Below are 23968 nucleotides of genomic sequence, written 5' to 3' on the forward strand. Positions count from 1 at the left end.
AATACTCAGAAGAATTTATCAGAAATGCGAGTCACAGATCTCGCGAACGCAGTTTGGATTCAGGGATGCGTTAGGTACAAGAGAAGCCTTGTTCGCGGTTCAGGTATGATGTCAAAGGTGCAGAGACGTCAACTGCGTTATTTATATATGCTTTATCGACTACCAGAAAGCTTTCGACAGAATCAAGCATAATAAGCTCATGGATATACTAAAGGAAACTGATCTGGATAACAAAGACATTCGAGTAATCAAGAACATATACTACAACCAATCAGTAACCATTCGGGTGAAAGATCAACTAACAGAACAAGTTGCAATAAAGAGAGGAGTACGACAGGGTTGCATACTCTCTCCCCTATTATTTAACGTCTATTCGGAACACGTCATGAGCCAGGCCTTAGAGCATATCGAAGAGGGTATACTCATAAATGGTGAGCGCCTGAATAACATCAGATATGCAGACGACACCATCCTCTTTGCAGACAGTTTAGAAGGTTTACAGACTCTAGTAACACAATTGTGGAGAATCAGTCAAGAATACGGGCTTGATTTTAACATCAAGAAAACAAAGTACATGGTCATCAGTAAGAAGCATATTCCACCTAGTCAATTACTGGTAGATCAGCAACAAATACTCCAAGTGCCCCGTTACTACTATTTAGGAACCACCACAAACGACAAATGGGACCACTCAGTTGAGATAAAACAAAGAATTGAAAAAGCCAGGTCAGCATTTGTCAGAATGAGCAAGATATTTAAGAGCCACGACTTGCCCTTAAAAACGAAAATCCGTTTATTGAGATGCTAGGTATTTACAGTGCTGCTTTATGGGGTTGAATCATGGACACTAACCGAGGCATCCCTGGAAAAACTCGAGGCGTTTGAGATGTGGTGTTATAGATGAATACTGAGAATCTCCTGGGTGGACCGAATAACAAACATTGAGGTTCTACGTCGGATCGATAAAACATGTGAAATTATATCTACAATGAAACAGCGCAAGCTAGAATATCTTGGACATATAATGCGAAACGATCATAGATATAACCTGCTGCAACTTATATTACAGGGAAAGGTCTACGGAAAGTGGGGACCAGGAAGAAGAAGAACATCTTGGCTCAAGAACTTACGAAAATGGTTTTCCTTGTCCACTTCAGAACTATTTCGAGCTGCGGTCAAAAAAGTTAGAATTGCCATGCTAGTAGCCAACATCCGTAATGAATAGGCACCACAAGAAGAAGATAAATTATACATATAATTATTTAAAACTATGGTAGGCAATATTTGTTGCACCAGTAGTTACTGTAGTAAACTTCTACAGTAATAGTAACAATCGTTGCACTTTTTATCGATTTCCTCGTGAAAATCATAAAAAGCATCAATGTGTTTAGTTTTAAAAGTTAAAGCATATATTTAGTCTTAAATTTTAAAGAAAAATTCAGTTATTTATATTATTGCTTGATGGCATTAAATTAAAATTAAAAGTACTGGTAAGAGCTGAAGGGCTGGTACAGAACCATATTTTAGTGTGAATAGATATAGTGCAGTGCATGTGTGTAAAGACAGGGAAGGTGGAGTTAGATATTTATTAAGGACTGTTTTAAATATTGTGAAGTTTATAAATATAACACAAAATGTTCAATACTTTTCTTACAGATTGATAAGCGTTTGATAGTGGAAAAAGTATACAGACGTCATGATTTTTATCACAATGAACTCTTGGGAATAGTGGATATGTCCTTAAATATGTTTATAATCAAAACAATACCAATCTGGATATTTGGCAACTTTAATATAGACCTGATCTAAGAGAATTTACCATAAAAATTAATTTAGTCAAACAATCACTTCCAATGGTTTTACAATATCGAATAAAACTGTTCCTACAAGAACTACGTGCCACTAGGCTACTTGTATATAATATATAGTGGCCAATATCTTCAATTATGATGCTAGGTGATTACCAAATCCAGTTATTAAAATTGGTGAACTCATCACGTAATTCTGCCAAAAAATATTATATGGTAACAAAAAAATATTAACACTGGATTGAAACCAATTCCTTCTGTGACAAAATCATAAGAATTTCCTTAAATAACCTTAATACAGCACTTTGGTTTACTATAACATTACATAACATTGGTTTAAAATGAGATTTCCATTGTAGAAGTCAACAGAGTCCAAGTAGCAAGTTTCTGAAGATACCTATAAATCTGTATCTTCTTCTTCAAGTGCCATCTCCGCGGCGGAGGTCGGCAATCATCATAGCTATTCGAACTTTTGAGACGGCTGCTCTGAAAAGTTCATTTGATGTACATCCGTACCACTCTCTCAGGTTGCGCAGCCATGACATTCTACGCCTCCCTATGCTTCTCTTTCCTTGGATCTTTCCCTGCATGATCAGTTGGAGCAAGGTGTATTTCTCTCCACGTGTAATATGTCCGAGATATTCCAATTTTTTTGTTTTTATTGAATTTAAAATTTCCATTTCTTTGTTCATCCTTCTCAGAACCTCTTTGTTTGTGACGTGTTCTGTCCATGATATTTTCAGAATTCTTCTGTACACCCACAGCTCAAATGATTCCAGTTTTTTCATTGATGTAGCATTCAAGGTCCAAGATTCCATTCCATAAAATAAGGTCGAAAAAACATAGCACCTCGCCAACCTAACTCTTAGTTCCAGTTTTAAATCCCTGGTACATAGAACTCTTCTCATTTTGTTGAAATTTGCTCCAGCCTTTTCTATTCTTATTTTTATCTCCTAATTGTAATCATTTGTGGAGTTAATCATTGTTCCCAGGTATGCATATTTGTCCACTTGTTCGACGTTGGTTTCGTTTATTAGAAGATTCTCGGTTTTTCTTTGAGTTTTCGATATTCTCATAAATTTCGTCTTCTTGACATTCATTGTTAGACCATACTCTTTTCCATACTCTGCTATTCTGGTCACCAGTCTCTGAAGATCTTCAATGTTTTTGGCTAAAATCACAGTGTCGTCCGCATATCTAATATTGTTAATGGGAACTCCATTTACCTTTATTTCAGCTGTTTCACCTTCAAGAGCTTTTTTCAGGACCTCTTCGGAGTAGGCGTTGAAAAGAATTGGCGACAATACGCATCCCTGTCTTACTCCACATCTAATTTCAATTTCTTCTGACAGCTGTTCGTTAACACGTACTTTTGCTCGCTGTTTATAGTATAAATTTGATATGATCCTGAGGTCGTTGTAGTCAATCTTCTTTGATTTCAGGACATTCATTAAATGTTCATGTCGTACTTTATCGAATGCTTTATTATAGTCAATAAAACATGCGTATATATCTTGATTGACGTCCAGGCATCTTTGTATTAGTATATTAAGTGAAAAAAGAGCTTCACGTGTTCCTAGGCCTTTGCGGAAACCAAATTGTGTATTATTAACGTCTATGTCCAGTTTGTGATATATTCGGTTATGGATGACTTTAAGTAGTAACTTTAGCGTATGAGACGTATAAAAAGAATTAATTAATGTAGTTAACAAAATTACTCACAATTATCCTACATATAATGCAGGTAACGCAATATACACCAAAGAGAAAAAATCTTTGCATTTCCTTCTTTTTATTTGTATTTTCTCAAATAAACATTTTAAATCAAAATACGCCATTTTCCACCAGATTAGTCCGAGTTGGTGTGATTTTCAAGTCAACCACTTTTCATTTCTCGGCAGCAGATCTTTAAGGAAAATTAAAGTGGATTTCTTTTTAATTCAATATTTCTTTCATTTTACGAGATATTGCGCTAACTTTTCTTTTTCGTTTACAGACCTGTAATAGGAAAAACTAAAATTATGAACTATGAGAGGAAAATTCGAACACAATTTACCGAAGATAATAAAACACTAAAGCAATAATACAATGTTTAAAAAGATAATAATTTTAGATATTAGAAAACAGTAAACGACGAAAATATCAAGCGATAGCAAAAAACATAATTAGTGACTTTTATTCCCGTTCATGTCCGCTCACGGTTATGTAATTTCAGTAAAACTACAAATTACAAATCCAAATCATAATTGTCATTCAAAAAGAATAATTATAAATATAAATAATAATAAATAAGAAAACACCCTCCTTGAAGTAGAACAGCTAGAGATACATTTAAAATGCGGCTAGCTAATTTGTTTAAAAGAGGTAGCTCACTGCAATTTTTAAAAAATAAAACGTAAATAAACCCGTATATTAATTTTTGAAACCAAGTTCAGATTTCTGCTTTAATCTGTGCCTTCTAAGAATTTCAAGGCAAAACAGACATTGATCAAGATGTTTAGATTCCCCATGTCTCTAATAACATCTTAAATGTCGTTAAATAGAGAATTAAATCCTCGTTTAAATGAGGTGTTGCATTATACCATTTTCTATTTAAAAAAATATTAACGATTACGTCACTACACCTACACCGGTGACGTCATTCCTACTCCATGTACGTTATAAGATGGGTATTTTATAACAAAAATCGACCTGTTTTGGGATTTCCCTCAAAACTCAACGGTTCTCGAAATAATGATATTATTCCATAATTTAGCTGTTCACTCTATATACTTATCATTTACCCACAAATATACTTTACCTCAACCCAAGCTCACAAATCATAAACATACAAATACCAAAAAGAAACAAGCTATTAACACACAACCAATAACTACACAAACTCACACAATCCACACACACTAAACAGTAAGCACCCCTTACACTCCTTAAGAGTCGCATTCAAAATCACAAGGACAGGGGAGATTGGTTTTCTGTGGTTTACCAATCTCATTGCACAACGATCTCTGATCTAGGTGAGGACACAGCCACAGCTGTCCTCCACACGTTTAAACCAAACAAAACAAAAAGGCCAACAATCTGAGAAAGACCGTTTTTCCAACAGAACTTGTGCTTAGTAGCGGGGTTGGTCCAACCGTCACCTAAAAGCCAGGAAATCTGTCTGACACTACTGCTTTACAGCCAACACTTAGTTCCGGAGAGCGGCAATATGCAAACTGGCGTTTACCCAATAAAAAATCCCACCATTTAAGGGACGACAAAGCCTAAACAAGGTAAAAACACGTATTCATTCATACAACAGTACCTCCTACCGAACTGTTTTTTCTTTCTTGTTTATGTCTATGAAACTAAAATAATAGGAAAAATTGGAGAAGACCAAGCAGGGTTCACAGTAGGAAAATCATGCCTAGATCATACGTACACATTAGAACATCTGATAGAGAAGAAAATGGCAAAAGGTAGACCGGTCCATCTGGCCTTTGTTGATCTAAAGAAAGCATATGACTCAATACCTAGAGTCAAATTATGGGAAGCAATGAATGATCTCGGAATCCGACAAACACTAATAAAAGCAGTTAAAGCACTATACAAAGAAAACAAAGTAGCTATTAAATGTGGAAATAAAGCCTACAATCCATTTAAGACGACAAAAGGACTTCTACAAGGCTGTGCTACGTCCCCTACTCTGTTTAAAATATTCTTGGAAAAGACACTCAAACCATGGAGGAGAAAGTGCGAAGGAATGGGCATACCAGTAAGAGACGAATACCTATACACCTTAAGTTTTGCCGACGATCAAGTAGTCATCGCACAAGATGAAGAAGATCTCAGCTTTATGTTCAGAAAACTAGAAGAAGAATATAAAAACAACGGAATGGAAATAAACTTAGAGAAAACCGAATACCTAACAACAGAAAACAAGGATATGAGAAACCTAGAGATAGACGAGGGAAGACTAATAAATGGAACAGATAAATTCAAGTATTTAGGAACCATAATATCGAACCAGGGAACAACAGAAGAAGATATAAACAACAGACTGAGACAAACAAGAAACTGTATAAGACAACTTAACTCAGTGTTGTGGGATAAGAACATTACGATAAAGACAAAAAAGAGAATATATAATACCCTGACAAGAAGTATCCTGACACATGGGTCCGAAAACTGGATAATAAACAAGAGAAATAGAGGTAGAATAAGAGCAGTAGAAATGGAGTTCCTGAGGAGAAGCTGTAGACTTACAAAAAGAGACAGAATTGAAAACGCAGAGATTAAGCGGAGAATGGGAGTGCAATCAGACATAATCGACTATATAGAGGAGAAGAGACTATCCTGGTACGGCCACGTCAGAAGAGCGGACAGAGAACGCTGGATAAACAAAATCACAGAATGGAGCCCGATTGGAAGAAGAAAGAGAGGAAGACCCCGAAGGTCATTCAGAGATGAAATCGACGAGGCTATGGAGAAAAGAACCCTGCGAGATGGAGACTGGAATGACAGGGAAAATTGGAGAAAACGGTTGAGTGAAGGAAGACAGTGAAAACTGTGGAAATCCTTAGTGGAAATCCTTAGTAGTAGTAGTTTATGTCTATATGTGTTTCTCTCTCTTGTCTTCGGATTAGAAACTATATTTTTGAACGTAATAAATAGTGATCCATACCGCATGTTGCGCTTCTATGAATTCTTCCTTCTTGTACTCTCAGTAGGGTTGTTTTTCTGTAACAATGTAATCTAATATATTTTTTATGTTTCTTGTTTTTTGTTTTATTAATCGATACTTTTAAATTTTTAAACATTTTATTTGTTTAATTTTTAATCCTCTTATGTTCTCTTCGGTTTAAACTCAGTTAATCTTAATTAAAATCCATAAAAAGAATTTTCATTCATTTTCTTAAAAATATACTTTAAAATACGGATCTGTTCGAACTAATTAAGTGGTATTTTGAAACGCTAATTATTAAGGTTTTAATTATGAGAAACATCGTTTTAAACTCATCTACCTTCTCCGGATAATTTCAGAGGCTATATTTATTAGCACAACAAGTGGATTTAGTTTCGAAAATAAGAAAAATCAGTCAAAAATGTATTTCTCTTAAAGGTAAAATGAGGTTTACTTATATCGTTTAATTTGTCCGTTTTTGTAGGTTTTAATATTATAAAACGTAAGTAAATCGTACAAAACTTTTTTCTAAAAATGTTAGTTTGTTGGATAACCACATAGAAAATAAAAAATTAAATTGAATGTTGTATGTCAATCAATTAAAAAAAAATAAACAGTGAAAGAAGAGTAAAATTACCACAACAACAATTGTCAAAATAACTACTGTTCTAACAATTAACAAAGATAATATTGAAAAACTAATGCTTTATGTGATGATGTTAAATAAAAAAATATGAGTTGGTTTGACGCTAAATCAAGAAATAACGAAAAATTTATGGTGGATTTAAAAAGAGGGTTTTAATTTAAAATTTAGAAAAAAAAAATTAAAAGACTTCATGTCATATTTAAATGACTAAGTATATTTTTTATTATTCCAGTCGTCAAAGACGAAAATTCCACTAAACATCTAAAAGTCATACGAAGAAGCTAGATTTTGCTGAGAATGTCAATTTTGGGCCCCCAAAAAGATGCAAAAAAGATGCAATACGAGCACTTTTTTGTTGAATGAACGGTTCTCTCGGAGACAATGCCTAAAGAGAACGGCGATTTAGAATGTCAGTCACGCGAGTGAAAATTTTCTGAAAACATACAAAAGTATTGCGTTTTATCATAATTAATTTCCAAACCCCAGCGTCAAAATTCTTTTTACACCTTTTTTATTATGTAGACGGTGTTGTCTTTGTCTTCCGCTAAAAGTATTAGATCCTCGACAAAGAAAAGGCTATGAATATAGTTCTCGTCAATTTTACTCCCATCTTTTCACATTTTTTGAACCAGTTTTTAGGTTTTTTTGTCTCTTCTCTTATGTTTTAACCTTAGAATTGATTTAATGTATTGGTTTTGGGTGGTGGAGCGCTAGCGGGCTGGGGTTCAGAAGGTGGCATTGTGTTTAGGAGTGCACCAAAGGAATTTTTGGGTAGGCAGACAAGCCAAGGAGAGGTACTTCGAGTGTTACCAGCCATATTAGGAACAGCTCTTGATTAGCGTTTTTGGCATGCAGTTTTTAACTGCGATATTTTAGAGGGATTTCTTCTAGGACGTCGAAATATTTATCAGGAAATTCGTTTCCAGTTTTGTGTAGAAGCTTTGATGGAAGAAATGGAACTTTTCTTTAGGAAATCCTAGTGAGTGTTTATCCTCGGCGATAACAAGGAGTTTTGAGTGTTTCTTTAGTTCTGAATTAGTTCTGACGGGTAGTCTCTGAGCTTCCTCGTGCAAAGTTTGAGGATTTTGCACGAGGTCTTATGTAGGTCTTATAGGTGTACAATAGTGTTTTATTTGACGTGTTGCCAAGTTTACCAGAAAACGCTGTTAGGAGTTTTGCCCTTTTTCTTACCCTGTCTGGGGTGTTTTATATGTCAGTCTTCCAGTTGAGAGTCCTACTAAAATTAACTCCCAAATAGGACACCAAGTTTCTAAAACCAAGGTTTGCTCTTAAGAGGGTTATCTGGCCCCAAACATTACGGCTGTGGGGAGATTTGAATAAGATTAGTTGAGTTTTGGAGGCATTAATAGTAACTTTCTCTTTTTTTTATCTATATAAACTTTAAATAATATTGGTGATAGGCAGCGTCCTTGACAAAGTCCTTTATTGACTTTAAATGGTTCTGAGTAGTTTTGCCCAAGTTTTATTCTACCTTCATTGTTCTCTTATAAAGTGATTTTATGCCAATTGTGTAGGGGTTATCTACCCTGTGATTTTTTATTGCTGTCCATATCTTGTTCACTGGGACACTATCATAAACCTTTCGGATATGCACAAATACAATGTACAATTGCTTTTTCTATAATCTGTTTTATAGAAAATATATTATCAGTACATGAGCGTCCGGGACGAAAACCACTCTGTTTTTCTGAACTTCGCAGCTGTTCCTTCATCCTTCCTTTAATGATTTTCACTACAACCCACTTACAAAAGGTGTAAGGTATATTCATCTATAACTAATAGGCTCTTTTAATTTTTTTTTGTTATGTATGTAGCTCAAGCAACAAATTTGCTATTCTTTCGATATTTCTCCATCAAATAGCTTTAATAAATATTTGTTTTAATTTTTGTATTAAGGCAGACTTAATTTACAGAGTTATAACAATACATAGAGTTAATATAAATAATTATTATCTGGTAATATTTTTAAATAAACAAAATGATCATCTTTATCTCATCAACATCAACAAAATAGGAAACGAGAAAGTAAAAAAAGATCGGACGGACAAGACGTGTTGGACAAATAATAAATACTGCTGCAAGAAATAGAAGTCTTACAATTAAATATTGATAGAAGGATAGAAGGAGTAATTAGGTGTATATGATTTAGCTATATTAATAGATAATCAGTGGTTTTTTTTTAACCTATTCTCTATCCTTCCATTGTTGGATGTAGGTCTCCCCCATCTTGAGCTGTTCTCTGCCATGTGGGACCTCCTTGTTTCCTGATGTCATCTTTCCACCTCATCTGTGGTCTGCCTCTTGATCTCTTTGCATTGTATGGACGCCACTTTCCGATGGCATTGTTCCATCGTCCGTCTTGGAGACGTTCATTGTGTCCAGCCCATTTCCATTTCAGTTTTGCTGCTAGTTCTATCGCGTCTACTGTCTTTGTTCTGGTTCTGATCTACTGGTTACGTTTTCTATCTTTAAGTGATATACCCAACATTTGTCTCTCCATCGCTCTTTGTGCCTTCCTTATCCTATCCAAATTGGCCTGTGTAAATGTCCATGTCTGTGTGATTGTTTGATTTTTTAGAACGTAAGAAAGTTTGCCGAACGCTGCCCATCCCATTCTTACTCGTCTCGATATTTCGGCTGTTTGATTTTCTCTGTTAGCTCTGATTGCTTGTCCTAGATAGATATACTCATTTACCTGTTCTATTTTTTCTGTTTGTATTTTTATTGCCTCTTGGTCTTCCGTGTTTGTCATTACTTTTGTTTTGTTGAAGTTAATTTTTAGGCCTTTTTGCAGTGATTTTTCATGAAGTTCATTCAGCATTAATTCTAGTTCTTGCAAAGAAAGATAAAATAGAACAAAAATTACATAAAAAAATACTTACCAAATGCAATAAAACATATCATGTGATTAATGCAGGCGACGTAAATGTTGAAGTGCCATACGCTACATACAAATTACGTATTACTCTGTTAGGTGGATTTTAAAAGTAAAAAAGTATTGTGAAATTGTTTTCGTTAACTTATAAAGTAAGCCTTCGCGCAAAACCGTATCGAACGTTTGTTGATATCCAAGAAAGTTACTATGACAGTTATGACTATCGTGCCAGTTCACCAAAGATTTTTTACCATTTTGTTTATATGTGTAATTGATCCATTTCTGTTCCAATTATATAACAAACATAGATTTACACATAGTTCTTCAGCTTCTTTGGTCAGACGTTCAAGCTTCTGCATTTGAAGAACCTGTGAAGAATCCGTTGGCAAGAATAATAACTATAAGGTCTTTATTTGAGCGCTTTCATTTCAGCGCTTTTAAATATATTTTAAATATAATTTGTATCAACTCGACGGTAAAAATTCGATATCTTGACCAGAGTGTCTTATCGACAAAAATTAAGTTTTAAATGTGAACACTGTAGCTTTCGTATGCAATTTTTGTATTTTGCTGCAAATAAAGTCAGTTTTTATAAAGGTGTTAAGTAAATAAATGTTGCGCTATATTTGCCATTTTTTGGTTACGGTTCTCGTGAGATTAATAAAATTTATCACTTTCATTGATCGGTCGTAGATGAATTTCTATTGTTAGAGTCTAATCTTCAAGCTATTACATAAAAAATGGATTTTGAGTTTGGAAATAAATATGAGACATCTGAAATATGCTTAAAAAATGCAGAATTTAAACTTTTACATTAAAAACGATCGCACGTCATGAAGAATGCCTCCACAAGGACAGAATTGAAAGAAATTTTTCAAGCATATACACATTTGTTCTATCGAGAGAACGGTTTATTCTACACAAAAAGTATTGTTGTTTATACAAAATTATCCCAGCTAAATTTTTTATTTAAAACATTTTTTTTTGCAGTGTATAGATTCTTGGTAAATATATTTTTCCGTTCGCCACTATCTACGAGGGGGGTTTTAGCAGAAAGCCGGGGATATGAGTGGTAAACCTTTTGCATATTTTTGGAGTTTTAAAAAATGTTTTAGACATTTTCAGCAAAATTCGTCTTGTTCGTATGATTTTTCACTAAAGAGGTTCAGTGGCATTTTCGTCTCTGACGACTGGAGTATGTGCGAAATATCGAACTGAAATCGAATTGGAATAAAATGCTTGTTAACTATATGGCCATCAAAATAACATAATATGCCTGTGTATGCTACTGGCTACTAATGGCCAGATATGTGATGACTACCGACTTATAAGCTTGATCAATTATGTCACTAAAGCGTTCACTAAGATCATTCATAGAAGAATATATGATAAATGTGAGTCAAATATTGATAGATCGCAGTTTGGCTTTCGGAAAGCACTTGGAACTAGAGAAGCAATTTTCGCTCTCCAGGTGCTTATACAGCGGTGTAGAGACGTTGATAAGGACGTGTATTTGTGCTTTGTGGATTTTAGAAAAGCATTTGACAATGTCAATCATGAACAATTACATATTCTGCGAAAGACAGGTATTGACGACAAGGACATTCGAATTGTGGCAAACCTATACTGGGGTCAAACAGCAAGAGCAAAAATTGGCAACGAACTCACTGAAAGTGTGCAGATCAAAAGAGGTGTCCGTCAGGGCTGTATATTATCCCCACTCCTATACAATATTTATTCCGAAGAAATATTTAACAAATGTATGGAAAATGCAAATGAGGGCATAAAAATAAACGGCGAGTTAACGAACAATATAAGATATGCCGACGACACGGTGATCCTTGCCAGTACCATAGACGAATTACAGCAGGTAATGGAAAGAGTTTATTCAGTTAGTGAGGAATACGGCTGAGCCTCAACTTCAAGAAGACAAAGTGGATGCTGATAAGCAGGAAGCAACAGCCTGCTCGACAGTTACGGATAAGTAACATACTAATTGACCATGTAGAATCTTATGTGTACCTTGGCACCAACGTAAATGCAAAATGGGAACAGGCCACAGAAATTAAGGCGAGAATAGAACGAGCTAGAGCAGCATTTAGCAATATGAAAAAGCTCCTCATAAGCAGGGATTTGTCTCTTCCCCTAAAACTACGTCTAGTTAAAAGCTACAATTTTCCGATCTTACTGTATAGTGTGGAGGCCTGGACGCTGACGGAGACGCTTACGAGGAAACTAGAAGCATTCGAAATGTGGGTGTACCGACGCATTCTTCGTATATCCTGGACCGAACATGTCACCAACATAGAGGTAATCCAAAGAATCGGAAAGGAGAAAGAAATCCTGAATACAATTAAACAAAGAAAGCTAGAATATCTAGGCCACATATTGAGACACGATAAGTACCGTCTACTGCAATTGATTGTCCAGAAAAAAATAGACAGTAAGCGAGGGTCAGGCAGGAGAAGACACTCGTGGCTCCAAAATCTGAGGAAGTGGTTCGGGCTCACATCGGTCGAACTATTCAGAATCGCCGCAAACAAGATCAGAATTGCCATGTTAATAGCCAACGTTCGCAACGGACAGGGCACTTGAAGAAGAAGAAGATGCTACTGGCGACATATATATATATATATATTTATATATATATATATATATATATATATATATATATATATATATATATATATATATATAAATATGAGGCAACAAGAAGTCAAGAGACTTCTCATCGTTGATGATTTAGCTGAATGGTGAATCCAAGCGCATTGAAAGTTAACCTTTTATTCCAACAATACACATATAGTTTACTTTTGCCAGACACAATCTTTTGCACTCTTTACGTAAAGAAAAGATGTTAAAATACAAGTAAACGATTGAATTTCTTTTCATCTCGAGCTCCACCATTCGTCTATACGTGTTTCGAGGTTTCGCCTCTCAGGAAAACTTGTGGTAGCTAGAATTAAAATGAATTAAACTTCTGTTTAGTTTTCGTCTACTGAGAGCTTTAAACACAATATACATTGTACATACTGGTTAGTTTTGTACTAATAGCAACAGAAACAATATTAAGTGAACCCTTCTTATAAAGGTTTAGACTCATTAAGTCGTGTTAAATAAAAATATTTAGGGAAAATATTTTAAACTTAGTTAATATTATACATGCTTTAATAAATAGTTTAAAATTTTAAGAATCTTCATAACCCCCGTGTGATAAGAAAACAAAACTTTCTTCATTAAAATTCCTAAAGCAAAATACAAAAAAACTGAAACAGCTACAACGAAAACTTTTAATACGCGTAGCTTTAGAAAATGGATAACAGAACTTAATACCTAACTAGAACATAAACGCATAATCTTGATCTCGAGGCCAACTTTGCCTCCGGGGTGCCATCTAAAATACCTTAACCTTTTATCTCACGGCTGCACATAGTAAAAAAGTTGAATAGAAAAGTTCCGTGCTTCCTTCTGAGACTTATTATTCCAGAGTAATTAAAGCAGCGTAAATTTCTTATCAGAGATTAAAGTTGAGCTCTGAGACTTTAATCAGATGACAAAGTGCCTAATTATGTCGGATAATTGGTAGAAAATTGGTTTCTTTATTCTGTTTTACCCTCTTCTCTGCGAGGACTGGGAGCCTGGTGTCGTTACACTGTAAGTAGTGCCTAAGAGGTTTCTAACTATATTCTTTTAAATTAGGTTATCGGGTTTAGTATAAATTAATTGGCGGTTTTAATCAACTTTTGCTTGTTTCTGTGTTAAGTGGTATATAACGAAAAATGTTACAAAATATACACTATGTAGTGTATATTTTATTTAGTTAGGTTATTCAGCTAAGATTATTTTTTATCGTAACTGATATTTAATTGTAATAAATAAAGAGAAATAGAAGTGCTTATAAGAAGTTGTGAGTAGTGCATATGTAAAAATATTACCCATTTGTCTCGCTTGGACAGGTACACAAATCATCCTAATAGGGAAGACATATAAAAAATAAACATCATACATCTGTTAACTCTCACAAATCAAATGATATCATTCATAGGTAAATTATACAAGAGGCTTCTAAGACGGCAAATAGATGGTGATTGAAGAGTCAGGCGGGCTGTCACCTAGGCAGTACGGTTTCAGAAAGAACAGGAGCACGGTGGATGCGGTGATGAAAGTCTTTCGGGAGTTGCCCGAGGTGAGGGTTAACCAGAGGTGGGCAATCCTACTGTTGTTTAACGTCCGGAATACTTTCAACACATTAAAATGGAAAGAGGTAATGAAGGCTCTACTAGAGAGAAGGTGTCCGAGGTACTTGATGAATTTGGTCTCCGACTATCTGTCAGAGAAAAAAATTGTGGTGGTAGAAAAAGGAGTAAGTAGTGGTTGACGTGACGGTTGGAATGCCGCAGGGGTCGGCAAAAGGAACCACGCTGTAGAACTTGGCATAGGACGGGGTTTTGAGCCAACAATATGGACAGGGTGTAACCTTTTCGCATTTGCGGACGACCTCGCTATGCTGGTAGTGGCGCGGGACAGGGAGGGCCTTATCTTTGGTGCACAGCTTACAAGCGACCAAGTCGAGGAATATATGAAAATGCATGAGCTAGAACTGGCTGCGTGTAGGACCGAGGCTATGGTTCTTAAGGTACCAAGGAAAAGGGACGGGATAACATTCGAATATGCAGGAAAGAGAGTGGTTACAAAGAAATGCGTCAGGTATTTAGGGGTGACTCTGAGTCAAAACGGAAAGTGTTGGGAGCACGTAAAAGCAGTGACTCAAAGAGCTGATGTGAGATCCGCAGCGTTGAAAGGGATCATGTTCAACATCGGAGGGTCCAAAACTGAGAGAAGGAGGGTCCTTTATTCTATTGTGCAATCGATTGTCATCTACGCTGCGCCTGTCTGGAGTACTGCAGTTTTAACAAAGGCGTACAGAAAGCTGCTCACCCGAGCAGATCAGAATAGTCTATTGAGGGTGGCGTGTGCATACAGAACAGTCTCTGGCGAGGCGTTGGGAGTTATCACCGGGTGTATTCCGATGCACGTGCTAGTGAAGAAAAGAGAAAAAATATATGAGAGAAGAAATGAAGATATAGCAACAGAACGTTTAGAAAAAAAAAAGAAAGGGAGAGGTCCATAATATTGTGGCAAGAAGAATGCAACGAGATGAGGAGGGTGGCGCAGTGAACGAAGTGGTTGATTCCTAATCTGAGAAGATGGATGGATTGCGTGCACAGGCGTTTGGATTACTTCCTGACGCAGATGCTCACAGGATATGGTTGCTTCAGGGCATGCCTTTTCAGATTTAGAAAGGCAGAAAATGACAAATGCCTGTACTGTGAAATATCCGACACTGTGTCTTACATACTCTATTGGTATGCGATAAATAGATAAATTAGAGGAGCCTGCTTGAGAAAGAGAGAGAGAGAGAGAGAGCTAGGAAATAGGGTGCAATCAGTGACGGAACTGGTGGAAGAGATGCTTAGGTCGTCAGATCGATGGAAAACAGTTCAGAGATATGTGAGGAAAAAGCTGGAGAGAAAAAAACAAGAAGAAAGACGACCGACGGGAGGCAGAGTGCCCAGGAGCAAGCAAGAAGATAAGGCAGAATGAGAAGAGGCGCGATTGAACAATAAAAGGGAGGAACAGAGGGAGAGAAGAATTCAGTCGTAAGGAGAAAGTGCTAGAGTTTGTGAGAATTGTGCGTGCATGGGAGATCGGGTGAATGCCGTGCCGATGTTGTGTCCCAATTAGGGTGATCCGGCCGGTAATTCACCGGATATTTTTTCAGCAGGTAGGTCTCTAGCATTGGCGGCGATGGTGTCTGAACAACCCTTGCACGCGGCCTCGGATATCATTGTGGCCACGCTGGAGGAATCCTGCATAACCGAGGCTGGAAGGCTGTTCTGCCCACCTTCTAGGACCGAGATATGTACATTTGGACCACACCCACTCATAAAAAAGAAAAAAAAAGATATATGTGACTGTTTTACTCTTTACTTCTTTCTATTGTCTAGTAATTTATATTCTTTACACCTTTGCCTAAGATCTAGACTCTCATAAAAAATATGGCGGCAGTGCTTGTGTAAACATATTGATACATTCATGGATATCAAAGTGAACTATATACACTCAAAATGTCACTACACTCAGAATCTGACGTAAAACGATGAACTTTTTTTTGTATTTAAAAAATGATTTACATTCCATAATTAATAAAATATATACTAGTAGTAATAAACCAAATTTAGAATATATGTACTGTGTGTTGTGTAAGAAACTCATTTAACTTTATTTTGTTAAATGGCTCAAGGCCTTGAGAGTTTAAATTTTGAAAGTAATATTAGGGTATAAAGGCCTTCACTACCACCTTATAAAGTTCTATTTTATTTACTTTTTTTGTTAGACAATTTCCGTTTCCGTAGTGTGTAATTGCGGTTAAAATTTTATTGTTTAATGCAATTTTATCCACAAATAACAAATTATTTTTTTTTCTAGAAATAAATTCAACGGCATCGCCTCCGTCCTTAGAAGACCTAAGATACAACGGTGTAGAAGACATTTTATACCAAAAAGACGCAGTGATAGACGTAGTTGAATTCTCCCCGCTGAATTTGTCAGATTCCAAGGAAATTTCAAAATTATCAATAAACGTCACGACACCCCCTTCAAGTCAAATTAATTTTACGACGCAAGGCCCTCGACTGGAACAAAAATTAACATCGGAAAGTTTAGCCGCGTCTAAGGTGACGAAACCCATAACGCCTTCGGTGGCTAACGTTACGGTTACCGTGTCGACAGTGAAACCGTGTCCGTTGGACTGTGGTCCCGGCGGGGGCTGCAGTTTAGAAAACGCCGAGGAATCGCCGATGTGTCTGTGTCCTTTGGGGCGAGGCGGAGAAAGGTGTAATGAAGGTAGGTCAAACAACTTTATATAAACTTAAAAAAGTTGTCACATAAAGTGGAAATGTGAAAAATTTTAGCAGATACAATTTACTTAATCTTTCGTTTAAAGTTCACGATTTTACAACTCTTTACTAATAATACAGGTAAAATGTATAGACTAATAATAATATCATCAATTCATTACACGATAAAATAAAAATTACTTTTTCATTTTTTTTTTTCAAATTTTTCATTTTTCAGAATTAATGATACTGAAAATTATTAATAATAAAATTTGAAATACTTCATAATCATCATCATCATCACTGGCTCGACAACCCTTTTTGGGTCTTGGCCTGTTCCAGGATTTTTCTCCATTCTGGTCTGTTATGTGCTTTTTTCTCCAGTTCTTTATATTTAAGGTTGTTATATCATTTTCTATTTGTTCTAAGTATCTCAGCTTCGGTCTTCCTCTTATTCTTTTTCCTACTGGCATCTGTTTGAGTATTTCGCCTAAAACTATTAAATAGGTGCGCAGACACGCTTGCAATACCCTTAACGTTAATTATGCAAACTTCTTTCATCCAGAACTCCTTACCCCTAGTTGGAAATTAGCTTCCATCACCCCTATTTTTAAAAAAGGCAAGAAATTCGACTCCAACAATTATCGTCCGATTAGTTTGCTGCCAGTAGTTGCCAAAGTTATGGAAGCCATTATTTCCGAGGAGATGACCAAATTCCTTCTCCAGGAACATGTTATTTCAACACAACAACATGGAATTCTCTCTGGTCGCTCTACTCTAACCAATCTCCTACATTGTGTTAACGACTGCACGTCATCCCTGAACAGTTTGCATTAATCGTTTATCTAGATTTCTCTAAAGCCTTTGACCGTGTACCTAAGCGCAGACTTCTACATAAGCTAGAATATTTCGGAGTTCGCGGTACTTTACTTCGTTGGATAGATGATTTCCTGACAGATCGATATTACAAAGTTAGAGTTGGCGAATCTTTCTCACAGGACAGGTTAGTGGAAAGTGGAGTGCCTCAGGGTTCTGTCCTTGGACCTCTGCTTTTTACAGTTTATACCAGCGAAGTTCCTTATTATATCTCTAGTAAAATATCGTTCTACGCTGATGACACTACCAGCTAACCCTCCGAATGGACTTGGACTCTATTTTAACTTGGTGTTCCCAGTGGTTACTGCCCTTAAATGCGGAAAAATGTGTAGTACTTCGAATTGGTAAAAATAACCCACTTGTGCCGTACTTTGTTAACGGGCAGCCGTTAGATTCTGTGTTTTGGTGCCGAGCAGCCTAACTTGGTCCGACCATATTACCTCTATTTGTAAACGTGCGAACTCCAGACTGTATCTTATTCGGAGGTGTTTTTTGAGAGTTTCAATGCAATCATTCTGTAAACTTTACACTATCTACATAAGACCCATACTTGAATACGCTGGACCAACGTAGTATCCTGATTTGGTTCGAGACAAGACTTTGTTGGAAAACGTTCAAAGAAAATCCACTCGAATTCCTTTGGGACCGAGAAGACCTTCTTATGCGGAAAGACCTAGTATGACTAATCTAACTTCCTTTGAACTTCGCCGACAATGTGGAGACTTAATAATTACAACATTTAAAATACTAAAATTCAATTTTGGAAATCTCGATGAAATGTTTACCATAAATTAAGATGAACGCCTCAAAGGTCATCAGTTTAAACTAAAGAAAGAAAATATTTCTACAAGATCAATACATATCTTTCTATCAAATAGAGTTTTTGAGTGCTGGAATAACCTTAATAATAACATTGTCTCTGCTCTCTCTACCAACTCGTTCAAAAACAGACTTGGCCGTTTTATATTATAGTTAAAATGTTGTGTTTCTTTTAAACCAAAAATTGTAATTTAATTTCTTTTTTTGTATTTTTTTTATTTACTAGTAGGTTATTATTGAAATTTCTTTGTTTTTGGACAAATAGGGACTTGTTCCTCTGCCCTCGCATATGTATAATAATAATAATAATAATAATATTCTCTGTTACTCAGCTAGTACGCTATTACTACGGAAACCTAATGGAAGCATTGCTTCCCTACACCGCACGCTCCTAGTAGTCTAGTTTCACGTTTTACTTGAAAACCACATAGAAGTCTTTAGATTTTTTTAAAAGAATATTTTCCATCATATTTCTTTATCAGGATTTAGACCATTTAGGCTGTGGGACACCAACATCCCAGATTGATATCACTTTGATTTTCTTTATTTTCAGTGTTTTCCTTATTTTCATACTGAATTTTCCAAAGACCGAGTTGGTCATGATGATAAGTCGTTGTAGACCCAAGTCGGAATCCGCAATCAAGACCGTATCATCCGCGTATTTTTATGCCATTTTAATTTAATGACAGTTAAATTTATCTTTCAAAACAAAGCATCAAAGCATCATTACATTCAAATCAAAAATTGCTCGGATATTTACTGCCTAAATTTCCCTAATTGCGATAATATGTAAATCGAATACCGATTAATCGATTCAATAAAAAGTTCACAGCGGCTTCAGAGGTCGGAAAATACAATCTTCAGGTTGTAATAATGAGTTGAAAGGGTCGTTAGAAGGTAGATGGAACTTCGTTAGTGCCATGTATCTTCTATAAAGCGATGAATCATATCGTCTAATGGGATTTTATTATCAAGTTAGTCTCACAAACGAATTCGATATTCAATAATAAGATGAAAGAAATTCTTGAGAAATTTGGGATAAGTCGTGAATAACATTTCGTGAATTAACTATAGCAGGCGTAATTAATATACATATTTAGTGTAAGGTAAATGTATTCATTTTCATGATGTTAAAAGAAAAATAAAAATAACTTAATCGCGTCGTCGGACAAAAGAGATAATTAAAAGAATTTCTATTGAAAGATGTGTTTGTACTGTCAGTTTTTAATATTGTGAAGTGAATCCAAGTTCAATTTACTATAAAAAGTTGGTACTATTTGTATTTTACTACTATTTACTACTATTTGGATTAAAGTATCAATAATAATTATTTATATAATTTTTATTAATACAATTATTACATATTCTTTTTTTTATTTCTTTGTGTTTTCCATTTTTTTTTTATTTTTCTCCGGGGAGAAACAATGAAAAAAACCATGGAAAAAGGGTATAAACAAAGGCATCTTATACATTGTTTTACAATTCTTGTTTTATATTAAGAATTTCTATTGAAAGATGTGTTTGTACTGTCAGTTTTTAATATTGTGAAGTGAATCCAAGTTCAATTTACTATAAAAAGTTGGTACTATTTGTATTTTACTACTATTTACTACTATTTGGATTAAAGTATCAATAATAATTATTTATATAATTTTTATTAATACAATTATTACATATTCTTTTTTTTTATTTCTTTGTGTTTTCCATTTTTTTTTATTTTTCTCCGGGGAGAAACAATGAAAAAAACCATGGGAAAAGGGTATAAACAAAGGCATCTTATACATTGTTTTACAATTCTTGTTTTATATTAAGAATGTGTTTAATTAGGATATCATAGGTATTTGACAAACGATCAATATTAGTAGATTTTGTAAAATTTTACCTATTCATTCTTTGATAAAAATTTAGCTTAAAAATTGTTCTGTTACTTTAATTTTTAGATTAAAATATAATATCATGTCTTTTGCGCATCCTTATTCCCCACATTCAGGACAGTTTGTGTTGTAGACCTCAGAATTGTGAATCCTAAGTGTACATATAGATGTATCTTTATATATAAAAATCTCATGACACAATGTTTATCCACGCTATATTTAAAACTACTGAACCGGGTCCAATGAAGTTTTATCAAAGTGTATTGTTTAATGCAACTTTAGTGATAGGATATTTTTTAACTCTATGAATGACCCTTGTTTTTTTTTATTATAAATTCAAGGTTTTTTTAAGGCTCCACCTCTACAGTTGTAAGTAATTTAATCTATATATAAAAATTAAGAGATGTTTAACAAACATTATTTTATTTTTTTAACGTAGTTAAAATAACTCGAGAACGACTGCGCCAGTTTGGCTAATTTTGATTTTGAAATATTTTAAAAGTCCTAGGAAGTTAAAAGGTAAGAAAATATGATGAAAGTGTAAGGACAATAGTGAAAACAACAATTTTATTTTTACATACAAATACTTACACATACTACTTTGGATTTACGTCACTAAAACCGAGGATAACTTCACGTCTATTTACTTTTTTTACGATTCACGTGAATCACCGCAGTTCGACTCCCTGCCAGGGACACATTTTTTGTTCCTGAACTGACACATTATTGAATTCTAAGGCGGTAATAAATAGGAAAATACAATTTTTTAGGAAATTGTTGTAAGTTTATGATTTTGCTTACATAAAATAGTTCCTGAGACTTAGTAAGCTTGTAGTTTTTTAAATTATGGTTGTGTGCTTTTAGTTCTTTAATAACTTTTTCAACCTGCTTTTTATATTTGGTTTTAGTGTCTTAAATTGTATTCTGCATTTCACCTGCAAAAGTTACTTTCTTACATCTTTCTTTCAAGTATCTAGTCTTCCTTTCACACTTAATAGTGATTTGCCTTCGTTTTCTGCCAAACACCTACCTCTTCTAGACTTATACAAGCATGCAGCTTCTTTTACTTTTTTGTGCATATTGAATAAATCGTGTTTATGTTGCAACAGCTGTATTTATGCACATTGTTGTATTAGCCGTGTGCCCTTACGTATTTTGATTGCTTTTTTGATCGTTTTGTTCATTATGTTGTATATTGCCTTGTCGTAATCAATATAATTAATGCAGTAGAATAATATTAGTGATACTTATATACTTGAATTTTGCATCAACTTCAAAACCGCTTTTTCTTTTCATTTATATCTAATATAAAAAAAATTCCTACCTCATTCTCTTACCTTAATATTTTCTTTCATGTGAAAATATAATACTCCGAGCTGACACTCAGACCGTAATATGAGTACCCATATTTCACGTTGACAGAATTCTTGCGCTCCATTTTTTTCTAATATACAAAGAATTGGCTGTGGCATAAATATGAGTTCACGTGCTTGCCTTTCGACAGAAGCAGGTAGACGATGGGATATACGATAGGATTTTATTCTGGGCTTTTGTTTTATATGACAATGAATCTCCTTGAGATGTAGTTTGGATGAAGATGTAAAAATGTTCATTATAATGGAAATGATATTAATCCCCAAAGGCAAGTAAAATTTTAGATATTTTAGATAGAAGCTTTCTCATTTCAACGAGTATTAAAAAAGTATTTTTACTTGCACTGGCACGGATATAAAAATATGTTATATATTTTATTAAAATATTCTATATAAGTGTTTGCAGTGTATTGTGATTGCATATAAGTAGTGGGAACTAATTTACTAATAATCTAAATATCTGTATTTTTAAATAAATACAGATACGGAAAAAATGTATAGTTAAAATTACAAAATTAGTGAGAGATACTAACAGATAAATAAATTTCCACTTAAGAGATAGAAATCAAAATCGCATTTCTTTCTAGTCCTTGCCTACAGTCTGCATCGACGCCCACGATGAAGGGTTATACCGAGAAAAAGTAGCGTAACAAGTGAGTGCCACCAAGTTGTTCATTTTTTAACAGGTAATATCCTTTCTCTTTTCAGTGTAAAAACTATATGGTCTCTGGCCCTCGAACCCTTTAAGATCATAGCTTTAGTCTTCTCGGCTCTATGAGGTCCTTGCTTCCCATCCACGTCTTTACTTTGTTCAGGGCTCGGTTTGCTCCAGGAATAATTGACCAATTGTCATTGTGCTTCATTATCACCATCAAGTCATCCGCATATGCTATTGCCTGTACACCCATGCCCAGGTGGGCCTCCAAAATCTCGTTGTAATGAACATTTCAAAGCAATAGACCCGGGACGGAGCCCTGCGGCACTCAGGCCTTCGTCCTCATAAAGTTACCCCTCGCAATATTGATGCGCCTATCTGTAAAGTAATTCCTGGTCAAGTTATGCGGATAGGAAGATATCGCCAAGTCGCCCAGTAGTTTGACGATAGTTTTTCAACTAGCACCATTAAAAGCATTTCTTCACTTAAAGTGGCGTAAAATTTCCTCTCTATGTGGAAAAAGGGTCTTAGCCAGTTTTTTCCTTCGACTCTCTTCAATCTTAAAGAAACCTTCTATCCCTTTAAAAATCGTGACAACTATTTGGTAAGCGTCTCCCCAAATATACCTTTCAAGATTTTTCCACCATATAATTTGGGTAATATTTTCATTCCCATTTCTCCAGTTTATATTGAGACGTCTTATTTATAATCTAGGTCTCAAAACTATTTTGTGTAATCGTAAATTAAGATTTTATTTTCTATCGTATTTAAGGATTCTGCGCATTTGTCGAGCCTCTTAATAATTCCATAGTACTTCTTCATTTAATTATTTATGATTTCCCCTAGATATATAAAATTTTCCACTTCTTTGAATTCAATTAATCCTTCCGTTTGTATTTGTACTTTCAATGAACTTAGATTCGTTATTCTTTGTTAATATTTACTTCCATATATCGACACTTTTATAGATTTATTTGCAATCCATATTTATTTGCTGCGTGAATAAGCCTATTTAAAATTAAAATTACCCTTCAATTGTATTATTCAACAATATAAACAAAAATTTTCATTAACAAATTAACAATAATGTACAAAAATAGAAAACCGAGATAACAGAAAAGTGTAAAACGACCACCAACACACAACAATAGTATTATTTGATATATTGATTAAAGCAACATGAATGTATTCTTCTTTAAAACATCCCTATTCTGTAGGTAGATAGGTATAAAGTGTTCCGATTTCGTCCTACAGAGGATATTTCTTTTGACGTTTATCCGAAAACCGGATCTATTACCTATCTTGCTCTTTCGGAAATCCATTATTTATATTGGAGTGAAAGGTCGATAACAGATAAAACCCATATTTGTAAGTATAAAATAAGAAAAAGTCGCAAGCCGACTTACAGACAAGATCTACAAAAGAAACGTAGAAAAAGTTTAAAAAAGGATTAACGTCG

General features: G+C 34.8%; 1 protein-coding gene across 1 annotated transcript in view; it reads left to right on the plus strand.

Moving 5' to 3' along the window:
- LOC140444124 (pikachurin-like) overlaps positions 1 to 23968 on the plus strand; it is a 379011-nt gene that overhangs the window by 153613 nt on the left and 201430 nt on the right. The window contains exon 3 of the mRNA XM_072535797.1: positions 16503 to 16919. Coding sequence (XP_072391898.1) covers positions 16503 to 16919 — 417 coding nt within the window. The remainder of the gene's footprint in view (positions 1 to 16502; positions 16920 to 23968) is intronic.

This window comes from Diabrotica undecimpunctata, chromosome 6, assembly GCF_040954645.1.
Source record: "Diabrotica undecimpunctata isolate CICGRU chromosome 6, icDiaUnde3, whole genome shotgun sequence".
Taxonomy (NCBI): Eukaryota; Metazoa; Arthropoda; class Insecta; order Coleoptera; family Chrysomelidae; genus Diabrotica; species Diabrotica undecimpunctata.